This window comes from Hoplias malabaricus, chromosome 1, assembly GCF_029633855.1.
Source record: "Hoplias malabaricus isolate fHopMal1 chromosome 1, fHopMal1.hap1, whole genome shotgun sequence".
Classification (NCBI taxonomy): Eukaryota; Metazoa; Chordata; class Actinopteri; order Characiformes; family Erythrinidae; genus Hoplias; species Hoplias malabaricus.
The window spans coordinates 22,808,381-22,830,154 of NC_089800.1; the positions used below are offsets into that span (position 1 = coordinate 22,808,381).

Sequence of the window (21,774 nt, forward strand, 5' to 3'; positions counted from 1 at the left end):
GAGTGGTAAATGGACAATGGTAAAGGGGCAGTTGTAAAGGGACAGTGGTAAAGGGACAGTGGTAAAAGGACAGTGGTAAAAGGACAGTGGTAAAGGGGCAGTGGTAAAGGGACAGTGGTAAAGGGACAGTGGTTTTCCACCCCTGTAGAACTAGGGGAAAGTTGACTTGGGGAACACATGAAGAGCATGGACCTGACTGAGAGAAAGAATGTTGGACATCATGAGGAAACTATTTAAAATAAGCAAGTCTTCATTTTAATAGCTTTGCCAGGTTTGCTAATTTGCCTTGAAATGATTTTTACTGTAGTTAAGCCTTTGTATCTGAATGTGATGTTTGTGCATTTTGATTATTTTATGTTTCCTTTCTATGCTCTGAAAGTCTTTGAAATATTTGTTATTAACTTTTTAGCACATCACAGAAATTATGAATGAGTATTTTGTTTTTTCGTTCAATTCAACATTTCTACCTTAGTAATACTATGGTTATAAAAGACATTTGACTCTACCTATAAGTATCACTAAGCCCTAATGCCTATACTCCATTTTCCATTTCCACAATTTGGAAATTACTTTCAAACAAACACAATGTTAAGGCAATGTAGAGAGCTTCAAAAATTATGTTAGGCACTTATGAAAACAGAGCATCACCAAGGAGCATAGCTGTCTGTAATGAATGGTCATAACTAATACTTTGCTACAGACCAATGCGGCTGAAGTTAGAGTCTGAGTGTTTGCGTGAAACTCTCTCTGTGCTAGTGGTATTCAGAGCTTCATGCTTGTTCTACATTCTGTTTTGCTCTAATTATGTTATTAAATAAACAAACAGAAACTTTTCTTTACAGAATTATAATGCCTCACCGCTGGCTTATCATAGTTCAAGCAATGTCTGCAAAGGCCAAAGCTTTGATAATGCTATTGTTACTGATGTCGGCACCCGGTCAAACATTTGTGAGTTCATTGTTAATATCCTGAATAATATTCTGTGCAGGGTGTAGTTTGGACAGTGATTGGATTCAAGTGTTATCCCAGGTGTCATGGAAGAATTCACCATTATTGTGTAGCTCACAGCACTGAAAACTGTAGCTGTTAAACTGATTCTCACAGCAGCAGAACGTTGAAACTGGCAGCTCTTTAATGACAGCAGCTTTAGTTTAGTCTTAGACTATATTGCAGTATAAAAGATGAATCACCATTGGATTTCTTTAGTACCGGCTTGGTCTGGAAAACTGGCCCCTGTGTCCAAACCTTCAGTCACTAACTCATTTTTATTATTTTTACTGTCAACAACAGTACAGAAGCAGTCTCTACTCGTCTGAATTGGCTTGATTATGTGTTTGATACCTGATTGCTTTCAGCTACAACAGCCTTAGTGAGGTTAGGGAATGCTATGGAATGTTCTAAATTAAACACACTGTTCAAGCCGAGCCTAAAAATCATTGGCTGGGGTTCCTTCACTTCAAAGAAAGGAGTTACACTGCTCCACTGTTCAGTGCTAAGAGTTTTTGAATGTCATAACTCCAAATTATCCAGCTGTATTGGGATTACTTTTCAATGAATATTGTACAGGTGAAATGTGCACCTGAAATCTGTATTTATAAGAGGTGTCTGATATGTTTTGGATGTGGTATGCAGCATTAGCCATATGCCCTGCAATTAAATTATAGAACGCCCCAATAACAGAATATAAACAAAGTAAAACGTGTTAAAATCACAGAAGCACTCATTAGACTTGCTCCTACCTTGGCGCAGCTGTGACAGTAGCTTTCTCCATTTTTCCCTGGAGACAGTATGATCTCCCCTGTTGGAACCAGTTGAATCTTCAGCTCCATCATGGTGATGCGTGTCTCCTTGTGTTCCTTCTTCGTCCTCTTAGTCCTGTGGTGCTAATACACCACTGATGTTTGACAGTAGATTCTGGAATAGAGCAAAGAGCACTTAACAATGTCCAGACAAGCAGTGAAAGTAACTGTAAACAATGAAAGTCTAATTTGAAATCTCTCATGAGCAGTGAAAGCTAATGAGAGATAATGTAGTGTGTTACCTGCCTCAGACACAGAGCTTATGAGAGTTTCCTCTGTTCTGGCAGAGATATGTAGGGACGTCCGGGCCCTTTCCCAAAGCCAGCCCCAATATAATTGATGTTCCTTCTTCGCTGTGTTTCTCTGGACTATGAAGGTTTGAGCCAGAGTTTCCTCCGAGCTCCAGCATCCTGTCCTCGACATTTTGAGAGTAAACACTGGAGGAAGCCAATCTGCTTCAGGGACAGAGGAGGGGAAGACTGCAAGAGAAGCAGCAGCATATGAATTGCCATAGACTTCTATGTTGGACAGTCAGGCGTTAAGTGTCTTTATACAAATACCTCTACAGGCTCTTGACCTGACACTGAGAGTCCCTGACCCTGACATTCCTGTTTGTTCCTGAGTAATAGCATTATCCAAGAGTTTCCTTGCCGTGGCTACTTCTAATATAGATTACATCATTGGATGCCTGTAGTATTTGAAATAATATAAGTTTAATTTTATCAATGTATTTATTGCCAAATTTAATCATATTGAATTAATCTTTTTTATCCCACCCACTTTCAAACTGTATTTCAGTTAAAACTACTGCATAATTTCACCTCTGAAGTGCTGAATCTGAAAATGAAAAACATCTAAATGATGAAGCAGTTGCATTGTCATTATTCTTCGTCTTATTCTTTGTGATGTGAACATTATTTTCTCCTTTCTCATATATATGTGTTCAATCATTGTCCAAGTATTGATACAGTCATCAGTACAGAAAATTAGCAATGATCGGTTATGATTTTCTGTGTCGGTGATTGTGTGCGTTGTACCTATTCTTGTCAGTGATGGGTGTGCCATTAAAATATAGCCCTGTTAAAAGAGGAAATGACAAAGACACACATCCTATGACCTGTGACATGGCTGAGACATTCATGATTTCTGGGCATCAACAGGAAACAGCAGTTTTGCCGCCCTACAGGGCTCGAGCGGACTAGATTTTGGGTAGAGTTTAATTTTCAACATGTTTTAAACCAAACCCTCTACTCACCTATTACTGTAGCAGCGCCTTTAAGTCTGACATATCTTAAAGACTTCTCTTCTGATTGATGGCTATGTGCTATGTCTCATTAGAAAGCAGTTCTTCCAGCTGCTTGAGGCAGGAATATATTTTTACAATGAAGGAGTGGATGTATGATAAAGAATAGTTTTTTTTAACCTAACAAATCTATATAAAAAAAGATTAATTCCCATATATGGAGCTGAGTTGGCAAATTCAGGTTGTAGAAAGTAAAAATACCAGAATATGGTTTACATTTACCTAACACCACTGAGGCTGGTTTGGAATGATTAGTAAGGCCAGTGAGTTGACATGATGTGCTTTATACTGAAGTACCTGCAAGGAGTGTGGTGTGTGCTCCTTGTGTCTGCGTGGGTTTGCTCCAGGTGACTGTCTGTGAGGAGTGTGGTGTGTTCTCCCTGTGTCTGCGTGGGTTTGCTCCGGGTGACTGTCTATGAGGAGTGTGGTGTGTTATCCCTGTGTCTGCATGGGTTTCCTCCGGGTGACTGTCTGTGAGGAGTGTGGTGTGTTCTTCCTGTGTCTGTGTGGGTTTGCTCTGGGTGCTCCGGTTTCCTCCCACGCTCCAGAAACACACGTTGGTAGGTGGATTGTCGACTCAAATATGTCCGTAGGTGTGAGTGTGTGAGTGAATATGTGAGTGTGTTTGTTACCCTGTGAACGACTACCGCCCCCTCCAGGGTGTGTTCCCGCCTTGCCCACAATGATTCCAGGTAGGCTCTGGACCCACTACGACCCTGAAGTGGATAAGCACTTACAGATAATGAATGAATGAATGAATGAATGAAGTACTTTGACGTTTACTTTACATTTTTGTTTTGCTAGCTCTGATGGAATATGTTGATTGTGAAATTAATGGTGCACTATAAACCTTCTTCATGGTTGAGTCACTTAAATAGTGTTTGCCAAGAAACATAAATGCTTACAAATAAATGGGAAGTGCCATCTGTTATATGTCAGGTTGCCCATCAAACAGAGACATCTTTGCAGGAAAAATCATAGTGAATGTGCTTCCTGTCTTCTCCCTTCCCTCTTTCACTCCTCACATGCCCACTCCAGCTCTGCACACCAATGCCAGATCAGACAGGAAAAAAGAGAAAAAAAAACTTTTTAAAGCTCAGAACAGCCCTTCATTCCACCCTCATGCAAGAACAATATAAACACACTTCAAAAATGAAAAGACTGTTTGCTCACCTCTACAACACAGATTATTCACGAAATAAAAAGTTTAAAGCTTTTGGTAAAGATTCCATATAAGGCTGAAGCATGAGGCCTGGGATGACGATGTAGGGGAATGGCATCCTGTTTGGGAGAGACGCCAGCTGGAGGGAAATTGAGAAGAGAAGTAATGTCAGCAGATAACAGGTGAAGGGCAATTCACTGCTACTAGACACGATGGCACAGTGGTGACTATGAGAAATGAAAGACTGAATAACTTTTTCGGCAATGGCTATTTTAGTCACAAAACAGGAAAGACACTATATTTCAGTGTCATTCCCTTCCCACATTATTAAGCATACTACTTAGCTTCCCCTGCTGGCTTCAGTAGTTTCCACAGGTAAAATGAGTGGTATTCTCTGGTGGGAGCTATGGTGAATGTTTGATCAGTAGACTGATGCAGTGCCATGTCTGATGGAAAAGGTGGAAAAGTGCATTGCAGCTTCATTAGTCAGATAATGACATAATGCGATTAGAACAATTCTAATTGCTGAGAACCTGAGATATGCTCTAAAATTACATACAACAAAGGGATAATACGTATATTAAATAAATGTTTATAAAGTGTGTTTAAAGTAAATGTTTTAGTTGAATAAAATTGTGCATTGGATGTAAGCACGAGTACCAAAATAAAAAACAACATAAGGATCTTTTGTTATTTTTAAAGACTTAAACAACCGCCATGTGGTTTGTAGCAGCTGTGAAATAATAAGTTTCTCAGACTGAATGATCTTTAATTAAAATGGATTGCGAAGGGGTATCGACAGCCCCATCTGCTGGGCTCTGACTATTCCAACTACAACAATTACAAGGGTGATTATACGTCCTCAACTGAAAAAAAATGTCAGCTGTGGCAAATGCGTGGATGATTTCTCAGTTCTATAAAAATTTCCTGGATCTTTCTTTTTATTAATAATATTTAAAAATGAAAATAAGTGAAAACCATATGAATCAACAACATTCACAATTTTTAAAGAAGACGTGAAATTTTAGTAGGTGTTTTGTTGCCTATGATTTTGCACTGGTTTCAAATCATTGCTTCTGCAGTCGGCGCAGCCTGGTTATGAATTTATACTGTTTTAAAGTCCCGCCTCCACAGCGCCACTATTGGTCTACTTATAACGTCATCTACATCAGCCATTGGTCAAACCGTTTTCATTCATTCATTCATTATCTGTAACCGCTTATCCAGTTCAGGGTCGCGGTGGGTCCAGAGCCTACCTGGAATCATTGGGCGCAAGGCGGGGAATACACCCTGGAGGGGGCGCCAGTCCTTCACAGGGCAACACAGACACACACACACACACACACACACTCACACCTACGGACACTTTAGAGTCACCAATCCACCTGCAACGTGTGTTTTTGGACCGTGGGAGGAAACCGGAGCACCCGGAGGAAACCCACGGAGACACGGGGAGAACACACCACACTCCTCACAGACAGTCACCCGGAGCGGGAATCGAACCCACAAAGTCCAGGTCCCTGGAGGTGTGACCTGCTGCGCCACCGTGCCGCCCTCAAACCGTTTTGTTTTTTCTAATATTTTTAGAGGAAATTATTTAGCATTATAGGATATTGGACTATTATTAGTCCTGATAAATGTTTAATATGTATTAGTTGCATGACTTACTCGACCCCCTCTCATGTGTTCTATTTTTAAAAACCAAATCTGAGCATTTTCTGAGGACTTTAAAAGTATGCACCATGATTAATACTTGCAAAGAATTTCTAAATAATTTCCACGTAACTAATATTAAACAAAAATCAGTTCATTATGACATTATCTATGAAAACTATATATAGATAGATGGCATAAATATTTTAGCCGTAAATAGAGTATATAAAAAACTCTTATTCGCTCCAGGAAGAAACCGGATTTTCCGTCTCCGCTGATCATCCGGGTATTTGCTTTACGCAGGTTTTTAGTGCTCCGTCGTAGTGGTGCGCTGTCTGCGTGCCTTTCGGAAGCGGAAAGTTCGCAAATCGCAGCGAAGAATTGCGTGTGTTTGCGCACAACGTGTGGAGTCGTTTATTGAGCGCCATTCTGCAAAGAAACGACGGCTACAACACGCTGGGTTTAAACAGAGTAAGATATTTTCACCGGCGGTTAAACAATGCTATTAATTTTAAATGTCCTTAGGAGAGAGAGTGTTTGGCTGTGAAGCTTTTCCATGGTCGAGTAACGGCCAAAACAGTTCGTTATCACTTAGTTGTATTGTTCCGGACGGGGGTTGATTTAGCGCATTTTATTTCTCACTCACAATAACTGACCAAATATGAGCACGCAGAAAATATAGGTCAAGTTCTAGCTTCTTTCTCACGTGGCTGAAGAATAAATGAATCTAGCTTAAAGCCTATGTACAGCGACTTTTCTGTTTATTGTTGCTTGCTAGCGATGTTGCTCGCTAACTTTAGCCCAGCTCGCTGACTTACGTGAACAACGTTATCAGCTAGCTAACTGATAGAATATCGCACTCTTACTGAACTCTCACAAACTGTGGCCCGTCTGTATTTATACAGAATCAGTAACAACCAAACAACCACAAGGTTTTTGGAGCGTGAAAACAAACAAAACCCTCTCGCTCTCTGCAAAATGCTAATAGTCATAGCATTCAAAGCTAACGACTTACAACAGCAATACACGTATCAACATAACACAGTGACTGTAGTAACTGTAATTACCTGGTGTTTTTTTTATTTATTATTGAGCTTGGACGTGAAATATCCAACGTTAACTTTAATTGTTGTTTTCATTGTAATTGTTGTTTAATTGTAAGTTTTAAAGACGCATTCCGCGGCAGATGAAAGTTCTGAATATTAAAATGTATGCGTTTTATTTTTAAATGCTACAAAACAAGTAAAGTAAAATGGTTTGTGTAGTGGTTTTACGACCTCACGGTGTTACGTTGCTGCTTTACTGATATCAAAGATTAAAACAATGAAACATTATACCCTATATGAACAAGCCAAATGCGGCAAAGGCAAAGAAGCTGGAAGAGGAAACCTTCGGAGGAACAAAGACTTACAAAAGGGACCTGTACTCATCTGGTCAAACACATTATAAAGACTAGAGGTTTAATTTAAATCTGACTGTGGAATATAGGTAGTAGAGCAAAGTTTGCAGGGCTGTTCGAAATTCTCAAACGTGAAATTTCAGAGAGCCAAGCTGTCATACGTCAAAAACATTTAGAACTAATCCTGTCAACTTAAGGGACAGGTCCTTTTTTAGGTGCAGGCCTGAATGCACTTGATGTAGAGTTTTATCTAAACTATATTTAAAGCATTAGGGGATTTAATAAATAATGTATTATTTGGTCATTCTGATGGGTGTTTAATTGATGGCTGAAATACTTTAAATTGACAATTTCCATTAGTATAGATCTTGTACATGTGTTTTTTTTTTTAAAGTAAAACCTGATCCTTCATTGTCAGACTGATAGTCAGTGGGAAAAGTTCATTGCACATTTGCAAGTTGTGTAAAAATGTATGCGCCATAATTTTTTGATTTGTGAAATCCTTGTCGTTTTAACGAAAGCTGACCAATCATATTTTGTGGGTAAGAAGTGATAAAAGTGATGCTGTGGGAACAAACTGTTTTTTTTATCGGTGTAAACGTTTTTGACACCGTTCTAGCACCATACGGTAATGTCACAAACTGTTTTAAGTTCAGGTTCATCTAATGTCTGTGTTTTGTTACGCCATTGTACAATTTATCTAGACTTTATATCCTGAATTGTTTTTCTGTACAGTAGACGCTGCCATGGCAGCTACATTCCCCTACAGAGGTGTCCCTGCAGGGATGCCCCCGGGTATACCTCCTCCTGCCCAAGTACCAGACTACATGTCTGAAGAGAAATTGCAAGAAAAAGGTGGGTATATATGGCAGCGACAAAATTTGTATTAAACTAATTTACATGATAGTTTTTCCGGATTAATGACCATCTTTAATTCTTTACTTACAGCACGGAAATGGCAGCAGCTGCAGGCAAAACGCTACTCAGAGAAGAGGAAATTTGGTTTTGTTGATGCTCAGAAAGAGGACATGCCACCTGAGCATGTTCGCAAAATTATCAGGGACCATGGAGACATGACCAACAGGAAGTTTCGTCATGACAAGAGGGTCTATCTTGGGTAGGTTTGGATGAATGTGCATAAAATGCAAATGTGTTAAAGTGAATTAACATTGGTGGGGTTGCTTTGTGAACGGCGGCTGATGTTCTATATATTAAGCAATGGTAGCGTTTTTGGGAAAAGATGCATGTGGCATAAATAAACTTGACATATTTTGTCTTGCTTCATGCAACTCTCACACTTTTACACCCTTTAATTTTCCTGATTTCTAGGGCTCTGAAATACATGCCTCATGCAGTGCTCAAACTGCTAGAGAACATGCCCATGCCCTGGGAGCAGATCAGAGATGTGCCAGTGCTCTACCACATTACAGGAGCAATTTCTTTTGTCAATGAAATCCCATGGGTCATCGAACCAGTCTATATTTCTCAGTGGGGGTGAGTTTCTTCTAATTAAGCTACAGTATACTGTGCACTATGAAGTCTTTTGTTTTTTAAGATGTTAAATTGCTTAAGTTGTTCTAATCATTACTCACTCTTTTCCGCACCAGTACTATGTGGATCATGATGCGTCGTGAGAAAAGAGATAGGCGACACTTCAAGCGCATGCGTTTCCCTCCGTTTGATGATGAAGAACCTCCGTTGGACTATGCGGATAACATTTTGGATGTGGAACCTCTAGAGGCCATACAGATGGAGATGGATCCTGAGGAGGACGGCTCTGTGGCGGAATGGTTTTATGAGCATCAGCCACTGAAGGATACTACCAAGTGAGTCTTTAACAAGAAAAAAAGCATTGTTTAGTCCTTCTCCTTCCCTTTCTTCATGATTTCTTTTTTTATTTTACAGGTATGTCAATGGGACCACCTACAGACGCTGGCAGTTCACTCTGCCAATGATGTCCACACTCTATCGGTTGGCCAATCAACTGCTGACTGATTTGGTAGATGACAACTATTTTTACTTGTTCGATCTGAAAGCCTTCTTCACCTCCAAAGCTTTGAACATGGCCATTCCCGGTGGACCCAAATTTGAACCTCTGGTCAGGGACATCAATCTACAGTATGTGTGCCCTCCAGCTTCTTTCCATTTTATCAAACTCTGCCAGAAGTTCTGTCTTGCATAATTGTCAAACATAGTCTGACATGAGTTCACCAACTTTTGTTACAGGGATGAAGACTGGAATGAATTCAATGACATCAACAAGATCATCATAAGGCAGCCCATTAGGACAGAGTACAAGATTGCGTTCCCATACTTGTACAACAATCTACCACATCATGTGCACCTCACTTGGTAAATGTTAGGATTTATGGGTCTCTCTCATTAAAAAAAAAAAAATAATAAAACCCAATGTGGAAAGTATTTGCCACTAAGTCTTTGGTTTGCTTTTTACACAGGTATCACACTCCTAATGTGGTGTTTATAAAAACGGAGGATCCTGATCTGCCTGCCTTCTATTTTGATCCTCTAATTAATCCCATCTCTCATCGACATTCAGTTAAAGTAAGAAGAATGATATAGATTTGCCGATGTTGATATGTTCATTTTAAAGTGCCTTAGATGATATTTAATCAGAACTGTGGCATTGTAAGAATTTATGGGCTTACAAAAACACTGTTTTGGAAGTGCCATGTCCTGTTATTGTTTTAGTGAGTACATCAGATAAATATTGATAGTTTTATAGTTTGATACTATTGGACGACAGAAAACATTTACTTTTCTATAGCCTTGTTAGTTTGTTTTTCCTCAGTTGCTTCTAAAATGTTTAAAGCTTTTGTTTAATCTGTTCTCCTCAGAGCCAAGAGCCACTGCCTGATGATGATGAAGAGTTTGAGCTTCCTGAGTATGTGGAGCCTTTCCTCAAGGAGACGCCTCTGTATACAGATAACACCGCCAATGGAATCGCCCTGCTCTGGGCCCCACGTCCATTCAACCTGCGGTCTGGAAGAACTAGACGTGCTATTGATGTTCCACTCATCAAAAATTGGTGAGCTGGGATAGTAATTTGCTTATGGTTATGTAGTTTTTGTGAATTCTCGATGAATTTCAATAGGAGCACAGTAACTTTTTTTCGTGGTTTGTTTTTTTATTTAGTTATTTAATTTTTTTTTCTTCTTCTCAGGTACCGGGAGCACTGCCCCGCAGGGCAGCCTGTGAAAGTACGTGTTTCTTATCAGAAACTCTTGAAGTACTATGTTCTCAATGCTCTGAAACACAGACCACCTAAGGCACAGAAAAAGAGGTGTGCATTTTTAAAAATCTGTTGAAATTAGTAGAGATTTTGATGGGATATTTTTGTTTTTCACATTACTTGAAATATTCATTATAAGTCCAAGTTCTTGATTGTATCCCCCAGGTACCTTTTCCGTTCCTTCAAGGCCACAAAGTTCTTCCAGTCCACAAAGCTGGATTGGGTCGAAGTGGGCCTCCAGGTCTGCCGGCAGGGTTACAACATGCTAAACCTGCTGATTCACAGAAAGAATCTTAACTACCTGCACTTGGACTACAATTTTAACCTCAAACCTGTCAAAACCCTCACCACAAAGGTACTTTTTAACCCCATCTGGTAAACTTCAGTGTCAACCCGTTGAAAGCAGTGTATTAATGCAGCCATATCTGTTACGCTCTTTCAGGAGCGTAAGAAATCTCGCTTTGGGAATGCGTTCCACTTGTGCCGTGAGGTCCTTCGTCTGAGCAAACTAGTAGTGGACAGCCATGTACAGTACAGACTGGGAAATGTTGACGCTTTCCAGGTACATCTCACAGTTAACAAGCCTAGCACTGGTTTAGTTCAAATTATTAGTGATAAGCTTGTGTGATTATATTGAGATCACTGCTTTTATCTAAATTTGTCTTGCTTTTCTGTGTGTTTAAGTTGGCAGATGGACTGCAGTACATCTTTGCCCATGTGGGTCAGCTGACCGGCATGTACCGCTACAAGTATAAGCTGATGAGGCAGATTAGGATGTGCAAGGACTTGAAGCATCTCATCTACTACCGCTTCAATACAGTCAGTGGAATTTCATGGCTTTAGCACATCAGTCATTGGAAGTAGAGTGCGTTCTACTGTAGATTTTAGGGCTTATATATACTTACATTTTTTTGTGTGGTTTATTAGGGTCCTGTCGGGAAGGGTCCAGGTTGTGGGTTTTGGGCTCCTGGATGGAGAGTTTGGCTGTTCTTCATGAGGGGCATCACTCCTCTTCTGGAAAGGTGGCTTGGCAATTTGCTGGCCAGGCAGTTTGAAGGTAAAGGACTGGTGCTATATATGCATATATTTTTATGTACAGTGAAACCTTAAATTACGAGTGAATCAACTTTCAAACTTTCCGAGATACGAGCCGTCAATAGATCTGTTTTATGCTTTGTGATGCAAACCGAGATCTGAGTTGCGAGCAAGCTTAAACACCCCCCCTGTCACTAGGTAGCCCAGCGAGCGCTCAGTTCACTTGGCTATCTTGCTGTGCATCTGTCATATTGCTGTTTTTTGCAGCATTATGTGTAGTGAGTAATTTGAGTTAAGCGATGGAGCACGAAATTAAAAACTCCTGCCAATCCTCCGCCTGCGTCTTTGTCTGATCTTCAAGGTAAATACACTAAGAAAGAATCGGTTTCTATCTTTACGTTCTCTTTTATTATGTATTTATATATATATATATATATATATATATATATATATGTGTGTGTGTGTGTGTATATTTTATATATATATATATATAATGTATACTTTTTTTTTAAAGTACCTTTTTCACGTACGTGACATAAACTGGTGGGGTTTTTGGGGCTGGAACGGATTAATAGCATTTCAGTTCATTTTAACAAGTTAAACTCATAAGTCAAGGTACTATTGTGTGTACGTGCTATTATTAGTCTGTTTCTAAAAGTGTGGAGAGATAAATTTGCTGTTGTGGCCATGTTAAGGTCGTCACTCCAAGGGAGTTGCAAAAACTGTGACCAAGCAGCGTGTGGAATCTCACTTTGACCTGGAGCTGAGAGCAGCTGTGATGCATGACATCTTGGACATGATGCCTGAGGGCATCAAACAGAACAAGGCAAGGACCATTCTGCAGCATCTCAGCGAGTCCTGGAGGTGCTGGAAGGCCAACATTCCCTGGAAGGTATTGGACTTGTACTCTGTGTGTTTTATCTGCCAATATAATTGAGTTAATTGTTATTTTAACACTTTCCTCATGCTTATCCACTTATGTCATTGATTTCTCAGGTCCCTGGTCTTCCCACCCCCATTGAGAACATGATTCTGCGCTACGTGAAGGCCAAAGCTGACTGGTGGACTAACACAGCCCATTACAACAGAGAGCGAATCAGGCGAGGTGCTACCGTGGACAAAACTGTCTGCAAGAAAAACCTTGGACGTCTTACACGACTCTACCTAAAGGCTGAGCAGGAGAGGCAGCACAACTACCTGAAGGTACAGTTTAAGAAACGCAGCCTGTGAAACTACTGCAGAAAAATGTTGAATGGGGATGACAAAATATCATATCTCTCTTGATCTCTCTCTCTCTCAGGATGGTCCATACATCACTGCAGAAGAGGCAGTGGCCATCTACACCACGACTGTGCATTGGCTGGAGAGCCGGCGCTTCTCTCCAATACCGTTCCCTCCTCTCTCCTATAAACATGACACCAAACTGTTAATCCTGGCTCTGGAGAGGCTCAAAGAGGCCTACAGGTTAGTGTGCATGCATACATGTGCAAGCTGTTAAGTTGGCTTAACAGGTTTCTCAACTTTAACTTGATGGTGGGACTGACTTCTGTTTTCCGATTTGTGTACTAGTGTCAAGTCCAGGTTGAATCAGTCTCAGCGTGAGGAATTGGGTCTGATTGAACAGGCATACGACAATCCTCATGAAGCTCTGTCCAGGATCAAGCGTCACCTCCTCACCCAGAGAGCATTCAAAGAGGTGAATACGCATACCACCTGAATCTTCACACATTTGTGATAGCATCTGTCTTTGAATCATTTGCCTTCTTGGTACTACCATATTGGTCTCAGCCTGTCCTGTTTATAATTTGTCCAGGTGGGCATTGAGTTCATGGACCTGTACAGTCACTTAGTGCCTGTTTATGATGTGGAGCCTCTGGAGAAGATCACTGATGCATACTTGGATCAGTACTTGTGGTATGAGGCTGACAAGCGCAGACTCTTTCCACCTTGGATCAAACCAGCGGACACAGAGCCACCCCCGCTGCTGGTTTACAAGTGGTGCCAAGGTGGGGGATAATATTGCTCATTGTTGTATACAGTCAAAAGGGACTTTTATTGGGGCTTTTGTTGATTAGTACATCATGATGATGCATCATTTTGGCTTTTTTGATGTGATGCTCTTTCTTTTTAAGGCATCAACAACCTGCAGGATGTGTGGGAAACCACAGAAGGAGAGTGCAATGTCATGCTGGAGTCCCGCTATGAGAAAATGTATGAAAAGATTGACTTGACGCTGCTCAACAGGCTGCTGCGTCTCATTGTCGACCACAACATTGCTGACTACATGACAGCCAAGAACAACGTGGTCATCAACTACAAGGTCTGATATGTTCACAATTCTGCAAAATTCTTTCAGGGTAATACTTGATCTAGGATAACACCATGATGTTTTTCTGTGTTTCTGATTTGCTTATGTTCTTATTTTAGGACATGAACCACACCAACTCGTATGGCATCATCCGTGGCCTGCAGTTTGCATCCTTCATTGTGCAGTACTATGGACTGGTGATGGACCTGCTTGTTCTGGGTCTTCACCGTGCCAGTGAGATGGCAGGACCTCCCCAGATGCCAAATGACTTCCTCAGCTTCCAGGACAGCGTGACAGAAAACGCCCATCCCATCCGGCTGTACTGCAGATACATCGACCGAATCCACATGTTCTTTAGGTCAGTATTGCTGAATACAGCACACATCAAGTGATCTCCCCCAAACCTGCTATTTGCACAACGTTGTGGAAGTAATACTCTGATATCCAGGTAATCAAGTCACATTATTCACACAGGTTTACTGCTGATGAGGCCAGGGATCTGATCCAGCGATACCTCACTGAACACCCGGATCCAAACAATGAGAACATTGTGGGCTACAACAATAAGAAGTGCTGGCCTAGAGATGCTAGGATGAGGCTGATGAAGCATGACGTTAACCTGTGAGTAGTACATCCTTTTTAAACTTTCAAGTACACCTTAGTCTAAATTCACCTGCATAATGTAATATTTTACTGACTTGTTTTTCTGTGTCTCTTAGGGGCCGTGCTGTGTTCTGGGACATTAAGAATCGCCTTCCTCGCTCTGTGACCACTATCCAGTGGGAGAACAGCTTTGTTTCAGTTTACAGTAAAGACAACCCCAACCTGCTCTTTAACATGTGCGGCTTTGAGTGCCGTATCCTGCCCAAGTGCCGCACAAGTTATGAGGAGTTCACACACAAGGATGGTGTTTGGAACCTGCAGAATGAGGTCAGAAGCTTGACTGTCCATTAAACGTGTGTATGTTTGTGAGGTTTTAAATAATTTTTCAAATAACATTTTTTTTGTCTGACTCTGTCTTTGAAGGTGACCAAAGAAAGGACAGCTCAGTGCTTCCTGCGAGTGGATGATGAATCCATGCAGAGGTTCCACAACAGAGTGCGACAGATTCTAATGGCTTCGGGATCTACCACTTTCACCAAGGTATAGGACACAAGTTTTATCACATTTGTAATTTTATGAGAGAATAAAGATGTGCAAATGCAGTGTGGTAGTTATGATTTTGTTGAAGCTGCTAGGTTTCATCAGCTTTATCTCATTTTCATGTTTCACTTTATCTTCTCCATCTCAGATTGTGAACAAATGGAACACAGCTTTGATTGGTCTGATGACCTATTTCCGTGAGGCTGTGGTCAACACACAGGAGCTGCTTGATCTTTTGGTGAAGTGCGAGAATAAGATCCAGACTCGTATTAAGATTGGTCTGAACTCCAAAATGCCTAGCCGTTTTCCACCTGTGGTGTTCTACACCCCTAAGGAGCTGGGTGGACTGGGCATGTTATCCATGGGTCATGTGCTCATTCCACAATCCGATTTGAGGTGAGTCATTTGTTTAACCAAGTCCTAAAGTGAAATTGAAGTTAGACTGACGAAACAAATGGAAAATGCAAGGATTGGAGATGATCTAACTGATGTTACTGGACAGTGTAAACATCTTGTATCATTAATGTACATTTTCAGGTGGTCCAAACAAACAGATGTAGGCATCACTCATTTCCGTTCTGGTATGAGTCATGAGGAGGATCAACTGATTCCCAATCTCTATCGCTACATCCAGCCATGGGAGAGCGAGTTCATTGACTCTCAGAGAGTCTGGGCAGAATACGCTCTCAAGAGACAGGAGGCCATTGCCCAGAACAGGTGCAGTATTCTTTTAATATAATGTGTCAAATCTGGACAAAATCAATTTTCAAGCTTTTTACGTTTTATACATTTAATATTTTCACAGACGCTTGACTCTTGAGGATCTTGAGGATTCTTGGGACAGAGGTATTCCTCGTATCAACACCCTGTTCCAGAAAGACAGACACACCCTGGCCTATGACAAGGGCTGGAGAGTCAGAACAGACTTCAAACAGTACCAGGTTAAAAACTTTGCGTCATGCTGTAAAGACATTATGATTATTTTGGAATTGTTAAACAGTACCAGTCAAATATTTGGACATGCTCTCTCAGGGAGGGTTTCCTTTGCTTTGCGCCATTTTCCACATGTGAATGTACAGCACCAGTCAAAAGTTTTGACATCTTATTTTTCAATGGTTTTTCTTTGTTTTTTATTTGTAAATGAACATGGAAGACATTAAAACTACGAAGGAACACACATGGTAGTGAACAACAAAATGTTAAACAAAGCAGAATGTTTTATAATTTAGACTCTTCACAGTAGCCCCCTGTTGCTTTGACAGCTTTGCACACTCTCCGTTCTCTCAGTCAGCTTTGAGGTCCTCACCTGGAATGGTTTTCAGTGAACAGCTGTGGCCTCGTCGAGAGTTAATCTGTAGAACCGCTCCCTTCTTAATGTGTCTGAGACTGTAACTGGGGTTGTGCAGAGGTAGGGGCTGGTACACAGTTCTATGCAGTGAACAGCCCTATTCCACCAATCACTGATGAGATGTGTCCAAACATTTGACTAATGCTGTATATATCTTTTATTTCGTATAAACTGATCTAAGATTTAATGTCTCTGCAGGTGCTGAAGCAAAATCCGTTCTGGTGGACTCACCAGAGACATGACGGGAAACTATGGAATTTGAACAACTACCGCACAGACATGATACAAGCTTTGGGAGGTGTGGAGGGAATTCTGGAGCATACTCTTTTCAAGGGAACCTACTTCCCCACCTGGGAAGGTCTCTTTTGGTGAGTTTGTTTGGTGTCCCATGTGCAGTAGACTTGATTTAGAGTGTTTTCTTGAATTTCGGTATCAGTTTGGCATTAATGCATCCATTCTAACCCACAGGGAAAAGGCCAGTGGTTTCGAGGAGTCAATGAAGTGGAAAAAGCTGACCAATGCTCAGAGGTCTGGTCTGAATCAGATCCCCAATCGACGATTCACTCTGTGGTGGTCTCCCACTATCAACAGGGCTAACGTATGTTTTGCATGTAGTTTTAGACTAGCTTACCTTAGCAGTGTTACATCAGCTGTCTCCTCTTTACCATTACACTGTTTTTCTTAATCTCGTTTATTGCTTTTCAGGTGTATGTGGGTTTCCAGGTGCAGTTGGACCTCACAGGAATCTTCATGCATGGCAAAATTCCAACCCTCAAGATCTCTCTGATCCAGATTTTCAGGGCTCACTTGTGGCAAAAGATTCATGAGAGCATTGTCATGGATCTGTGTCAGGTAGAGATTAGTTTGGTGTTCTGCGCTTTAAAGTGCATGGCATTTTAAAAATAAATATATACTTTTAATATGCGTGACATATTTGAAATGTACCTTTTGATGCATGTTTGCATCATCAAGAAATGTCTGCTGCTTGTAGGTGTTTGATCAGGAGCTGGATGCTTTGGAGATTGAGACTGTCCAGAAGGAAACCATCCATCCTAGGAAGTCTTACAAGATGAACTCTTCCTGCGCCGACATCCTGCTGTTCGCCTCCTACAAGTGGAATGTCTCACGCCCGTCGCTACTTGCTGACTCTAAGTATGTTTAAGTCCAGAATGCATTAGTTTTAAAATTATGTGCGTAAAATGTTTACCAATAAATGTTTAACTCTGGCTTTCTCTGTTGCAGGGATGTGATGGACAGCACCACCACACAGAAATACTGGATTGACATTCAGCTCAGATGGGGAGACTATGACTCTCATGACATTGAAAGATACGCCAGAGCCAAGTTCCTGGATTACACCACAGATAACATGAGTATCTACCCATCCCCCACTGGTGTACTGATTGCTATTGATCTGGCCTACAATCTGCACAGGTCAGTGTACAACATCTGAGGCTATTGTTGTTATCTATAACATGACACGGTATACTCTGCTGTTGTCTTGAAGGTGATTATGTGCTAAAACACACATTTCTCTCTACAGTGCATATGGAAACTGGTTCCCTGGCAGCAAGCCTCTGATCCAGCAGGCCATGGCTAAGATCATGAAGGCCAACCCTGCCTTGTATGTGCTGAGGGAGCGTATCCGCAAGGGTCTGCAGCTTTACTCCTCTGAGCCTACTGAGCCCTACCTGTCCTCTCAGAACTATGGAGAGCTCTTCTCCAACCAGATCATTTGGTTTGTGGATGACACCAATGTGTACCGTGTCACAATCCACAAGGTAAGAGAATTCAGCATTCCCCAGATATTCCACTGGGCCACTGTATGTGGTCTTTGCATGTTAGTGCCTCAAAGGATGTATAACTTTTCTCACTAACAACCATAACATGTGACCCCTATCACAGACCTTTGAAGGAAACTTGACCACAAAACCGATCAATGGAGCCATTTTTATCTTCAATCCAAGAACTGGGCAGCTCTTCTTAAAGATCATTCACACGTCTGTGTGGGCAGGACAGAAGCGTCTGGGACAGGCAAGAAATAATACTTTTCCTTGGCTTCTCTTTTGGCTATCCTTTAGATCGATGTGACTGAAATATAGTAGAGAGAGCAAATATAAGCTGATGTATTCTTATTAATAGTTGGCTAAGTGGAAGACTGCTGAAGAAGTGGCTGCTCTTATTCGATCACTGCCTGTTGAAGAGCAGCCCAAGCAGATCATTGTCACCAGGAAGGGCATGTTGGATCCTCTCGAGGTAGGCTTTCAAGCATGGCTTCTGCTGCATAATAAAATATGTCCTCGAGAAAAATGTTAATCCCCCCCCACCCCCCCTTCTTTACTCTAGGTGCATTTGTTGGATTTCCCCAACATTGTGATCAAGGGCTCTGAGCTTCAGCTACCCTTCCAGGCCTGTCTGAAGGTAGAGAAGTTTGGAGACCTCATTCTGAAGGCCACTGAGCCTCAGATGGTCCTGTTCAATCTGTATGACGACTGGCTCAAGACCATCTCCTCTTACACTGTAAGTGTGATTCTTTGTTGTTACCTGAATGTTAAAAGAAAAGCTCGCCAAGGTCTGTGACGCATAGTAGTGTACAAACAATGTGTTGTGTTGACACCATTTTGCCTACCTAGGCGTTCTCGCGTCTCATCTTGATCCTGAGGGCCCTGCATGTGAACAATGATCGTGCAAAGGTGATTCTGAAGCCAGACAAAACCACCATCACTGAGCCACATCATATTTGGCCCACACTGACTGATGAGGAGTGGATCAAGGTGGAGGTGCAGCTCAAAGATCTCATTCTGGCTGATTATGGCAAGAAGAACAAGTGAGTAGGATGGCTATTATAAAAGTTTGATGGATTCTTGCGGAATTTAGAAATGAGATTCCCAAATTTACGTTAAAGAATTGGAAGTTGGAATGAAAAATCGAGGGAGGATAAAATGGAATATAATGTAAATTAAATTGTAATCTGTGTATGAAGTTCTCATTTCTGTTTCTTTTTTTTTCTTTTTCCCTCCTCAACCCCCCAAAGTGTGAATGTTGCTTCTCTGACACAGTCTGAGATCAGGGACATCATCTTGGGCATGGAGATCTCAGCTCCCTCTCAACAGAGACAGCAGATTGCTGAGATTGAGAAGCAGACCAAAGAGCAGTCTCAGTTAACAGCCACACAGACGCGCACTGTTAACAAACATGGTGATGAGATCATAACTTCCACGACCAGCAACTACGAAACGCAAACCTTCTCCTCCAAGACTGAATGGAGAGTCAGGTAGGAATCCTCTAATATGGATTTTTTTTTTTATTTCTTGATACAATGCACACTGTTATACAATAATTGACTCAGTTAACTCTATTGTGTTGTCATTGTCTTATAGGGCCATCTCAGCTGCCAACCTGCACTTACGAACCAACCACATCTATGTGTCATCAGATGACATTAAAGAAACTGGTTACACTTATATTCTACCTAAGAATGTGCTGAAGAAGTTCATCTGCATCTCTGACCTTCGTGCTCAAGTTAGTACTACTTCTGTTTCATAAATTTTTTTGAACGTTCACACAGTCGTTCACCTTTATTATTATTATTATTATTATTATTATTATTTATTTATTTATTTATTGAACGGTTATTAATTTTTTTCCCCACATCTTTGTCTACAGATTGCAGGCTATCTCTATGGAACTAGTCCTCCAGATAACCCACAAGTAAAGGAGATACGCTGCATTGTAATGGTGCCACAGTGGGGGACACACCAGACGGTTCATCTGCCGAACCAACTGCCGCAGCATGAGTATCTCAAGGTTAGGTTTTTTTTTTATTATTATTTTGTGGTGATGCGACAGTGTCCCTGTACTCCTGTGATCCTCTCCTCATGGTCATTTTTGTTGTTTTGTAGGAAATGGAACCACTTGGTTGGATCCACACCCAACCCAATGAATCCCCTCAGTTGTCTCCTCAGGATGTCACCACACATGCCAAGGTCATGGCAGACAACCCGTCATGGGATGGCGAGAAGACCATTATCATTACCTGCAGGTACAGACGACATTCATTATCTGTAAGCGCTTATCCAGTTCAGGGTCGCGGTGGGTCCAAAGCCTACCTGGAATCATTGGGCGCAAGGCAGGAATACACCCTGGAGGGGGCGCCAGTCCTTCACAGGGCAACACAGTCACACCTACGAACACTTTTGAGTCGGTACAGACATCAATGTCTGGAAATTTCAACAGTTGCTCAGTTATTCTTAGTGTTACACCAGACAGTGCTGTTCATGGCAGTGAGTTAATTGTTTGCTCTCTCAGCTTCACCCCAGGTTCCTGTACTCTGACTGCTTACAAGCTGACTCCAAGTGGATATGAATGGGGCAGGCAGAACACAGATAAGGGCAACAACCCTAAGGGTTATCTGCCATCCCACTATGAAAGGGTGCAGATGCTGCTCTCTGATCGCTTCCTTGGCTTCTTCATGGTACCTGGCCAAGTCTCCTGGAACTACAACTTCATGGGTGAGCAGGGTTTCGAGGCAGATATGCAGATGTTTTTCTGAGTTTTAGTTAAACTTCGTGTGGGCATGACTGCAACCCTACAATACACTTTTACTGTTATTTATTTATTTCCCCCCCCCTCTCTCTCAACAGGTGTTCGTCATGACCCCAACATGAAATATGACCTGCAACTTTCCAACCCTAAAGAGTTCTACCACGAGGTGCACAGGCCGTCTCACTTCCTCAACTTTGCCTCTCTGCAGGAGGGCGAGATCTACAATGCCGACCGTGAGGACATGTACGCTTAGCACCCCAGACTGCTACTGTTGATATTCAACAAGCGTCTATAAGAGGCTTACATCGGCAGAGCGACTGTGTGCTGTCCTTTTTAAGACTTGACCTTAGTGTTAACAGCCACATCAGCTGGGAAGTACTTTTGACAACCCCTTTTTTAGATTTTTGTACACCCATTGCTTTACCTTGCATTCTTCTGTGTGGTGATTAGTTCTAATGTGTTGATACACATTTGCTGAACTGGTATTTTTGTGTCACTGTAGTTGAGTTAAAACTATGTGAAGGTTCTTACGTAAATCTGTGCTCTTTCAAAATCTTGAAATGCATTTAATTTTTTTTTATAAGTCAAATGTAACATGCCTGTACCCAGTAGCTACTTTGTGTACACTGTATGGGGCTAAATAAAGATGAACAATTTATTGGATGTTTTTGTAGTGTTTTTAATCGAAGTTCACACACCCATTGAAACGGTTTGAAACGTTATCCAAATCCAAAGCACTGTTATAACTGAACCTACTGGCTTTCAAACAAATGAGCTTGTCTTGTGTTTAAAGGAGCGACTGCTCATAAGACTACACACAGTGCAAAGC

The 21,774-nt window shown here is 41.4% G+C and overlaps 1 protein-coding gene across 2 annotated transcripts; it reads left to right on the forward strand.

The window, feature by feature from the left end:
- Nucleotides 1-6,232: 6,232 nt before the first annotated feature.
- On the forward strand, nucleotides 6,233-21,595 carry prpf8 (pre-mRNA processing factor 8). Of its 2 annotated transcripts, none has more exons than XM_066658878.1 (43): nucleotides 6,233-6,388; nucleotides 8,052-8,171; nucleotides 8,265-8,433; nucleotides 8,646-8,810; nucleotides 8,924-9,142; nucleotides 9,222-9,434; nucleotides 9,543-9,668; nucleotides 9,773-9,878; nucleotides 10,172-10,362; nucleotides 10,498-10,617; nucleotides 10,732-10,921; nucleotides 11,009-11,128; nucleotides 11,251-11,385; nucleotides 11,494-11,623; nucleotides 12,297-12,493; nucleotides 12,598-12,804; nucleotides 12,902-13,065; nucleotides 13,171-13,297; nucleotides 13,415-13,607; nucleotides 13,734-13,921; nucleotides 14,029-14,267; nucleotides 14,384-14,530; nucleotides 14,629-14,839; nucleotides 14,936-15,052; nucleotides 15,201-15,448; nucleotides 15,590-15,769; nucleotides 15,858-15,993; nucleotides 16,599-16,768; nucleotides 16,869-16,998; nucleotides 17,106-17,252; nucleotides 17,392-17,552; nucleotides 17,643-17,834; nucleotides 17,944-18,181; nucleotides 18,306-18,434; nucleotides 18,543-18,656; nucleotides 18,747-18,920; nucleotides 19,034-19,227; nucleotides 19,435-19,674; nucleotides 19,781-19,922; nucleotides 20,067-20,207; nucleotides 20,303-20,442; nucleotides 20,709-20,911; nucleotides 21,044-21,595. In XM_066658878.1, the coding sequence occupies exons 2-43, from the start codon at nucleotides 8,063-8,065 to the stop codon at nucleotides 21,196-21,198; spliced, it is 7,017 nt and encodes a 2,338-aa protein (XP_066514975.1). In that variant the 5' UTR covers nucleotides 6,233-6,388; nucleotides 8,052-8,062; the 3' UTR covers nucleotides 21,199-21,595. The 2 variants fall into 2 exon arrangements, with proteins under 2 accessions (XP_066514975.1, XP_066515020.1); XM_066658923.1 differs by having other exon boundaries at nucleotides 6,264-6,388; nucleotides 8,055-8,171.
- Nucleotides 21,596-21,774: the final 179 nt, after the last annotated feature.

Coding starts and splice junctions, on each gene's coding strand:
- prpf8 (XM_066658878.1), top strand. CDS start 8,063: ATGGCAGCTACATTCCCCTACAGAGGTGTCCCTGCAGGGATGCCCCCG. Junction 10,618..10,731: donor CCTAAGGCACAGAAAAAGAG/GTGTGCATTTTT, acceptor TGTATCCCCCAG/GTACCTTTTCCGTTCCTTCA. Junction 17,835..17,943: donor CTGGCCTACAATCTGCACAG/GTCAGTGTACAA, acceptor TTCTCTCTACAG/TGCATATGGAAACTGGTTCC.